General features: G+C 42.9%; 1 protein-coding gene across 1 annotated transcript; it reads left to right on the forward strand.

Annotated features, from left to right (window-relative positions):
* LOC108254395 (teneurin-m-like) lies at positions 1 to 375 on the forward strand (the record flags this gene model as incomplete). Its single annotated transcript, XM_017449389.1, has 1 exon — positions 1 to 375. A coding segment is annotated over exon 1 (375 nt), but the record flags the coding sequence as incomplete, so codon positions are not given.
* Positions 376 to 380: the final 5 nt, after the last annotated feature.

Consider the following 380-nt stretch of genomic DNA (forward strand, 5'->3'; position numbering starts at 1 on the left):
ATGAAGTACCAGTATGATGGTAATGCAAGGGTGAATAACATAGATATCAGCGTGGATAGCAAGGATTTGACACCGATCAAGATGAAATACAACCAGAACCTGGGCACTCTGGAGAACATCAACGATCTGAGGATATACAAGAATATGTTCAATCGATCTGTCATTCAGGACCAAAGCAAAGAGTACTTCACTATTACCGAGTATGATCAACATGCGCGTATCAAATCGATCATCATCAACATCAAGAGCTTCGATATCTACCGACTGGAACTGGAATATGATTCCCGTAGCAGGATTTCCCAACAGAAGCTGCTAGTCGGGCGGAATTCGTTTGTAGATCGCATGAGTTATAGTGCGGATGGACATATCTTGGAGGTGAC

The sequence above is a fragment of the Diaphorina citri genome, unplaced genomic scaffold, assembly GCF_000475195.1.
Source record: "Diaphorina citri unplaced genomic scaffold, Diaci psyllid genome assembly version 1.1 scaffold72714, whole genome shotgun sequence".
NCBI classification, from domain to species: Eukaryota; Metazoa; Arthropoda; class Insecta; order Hemiptera; family Psyllidae; genus Diaphorina; species Diaphorina citri.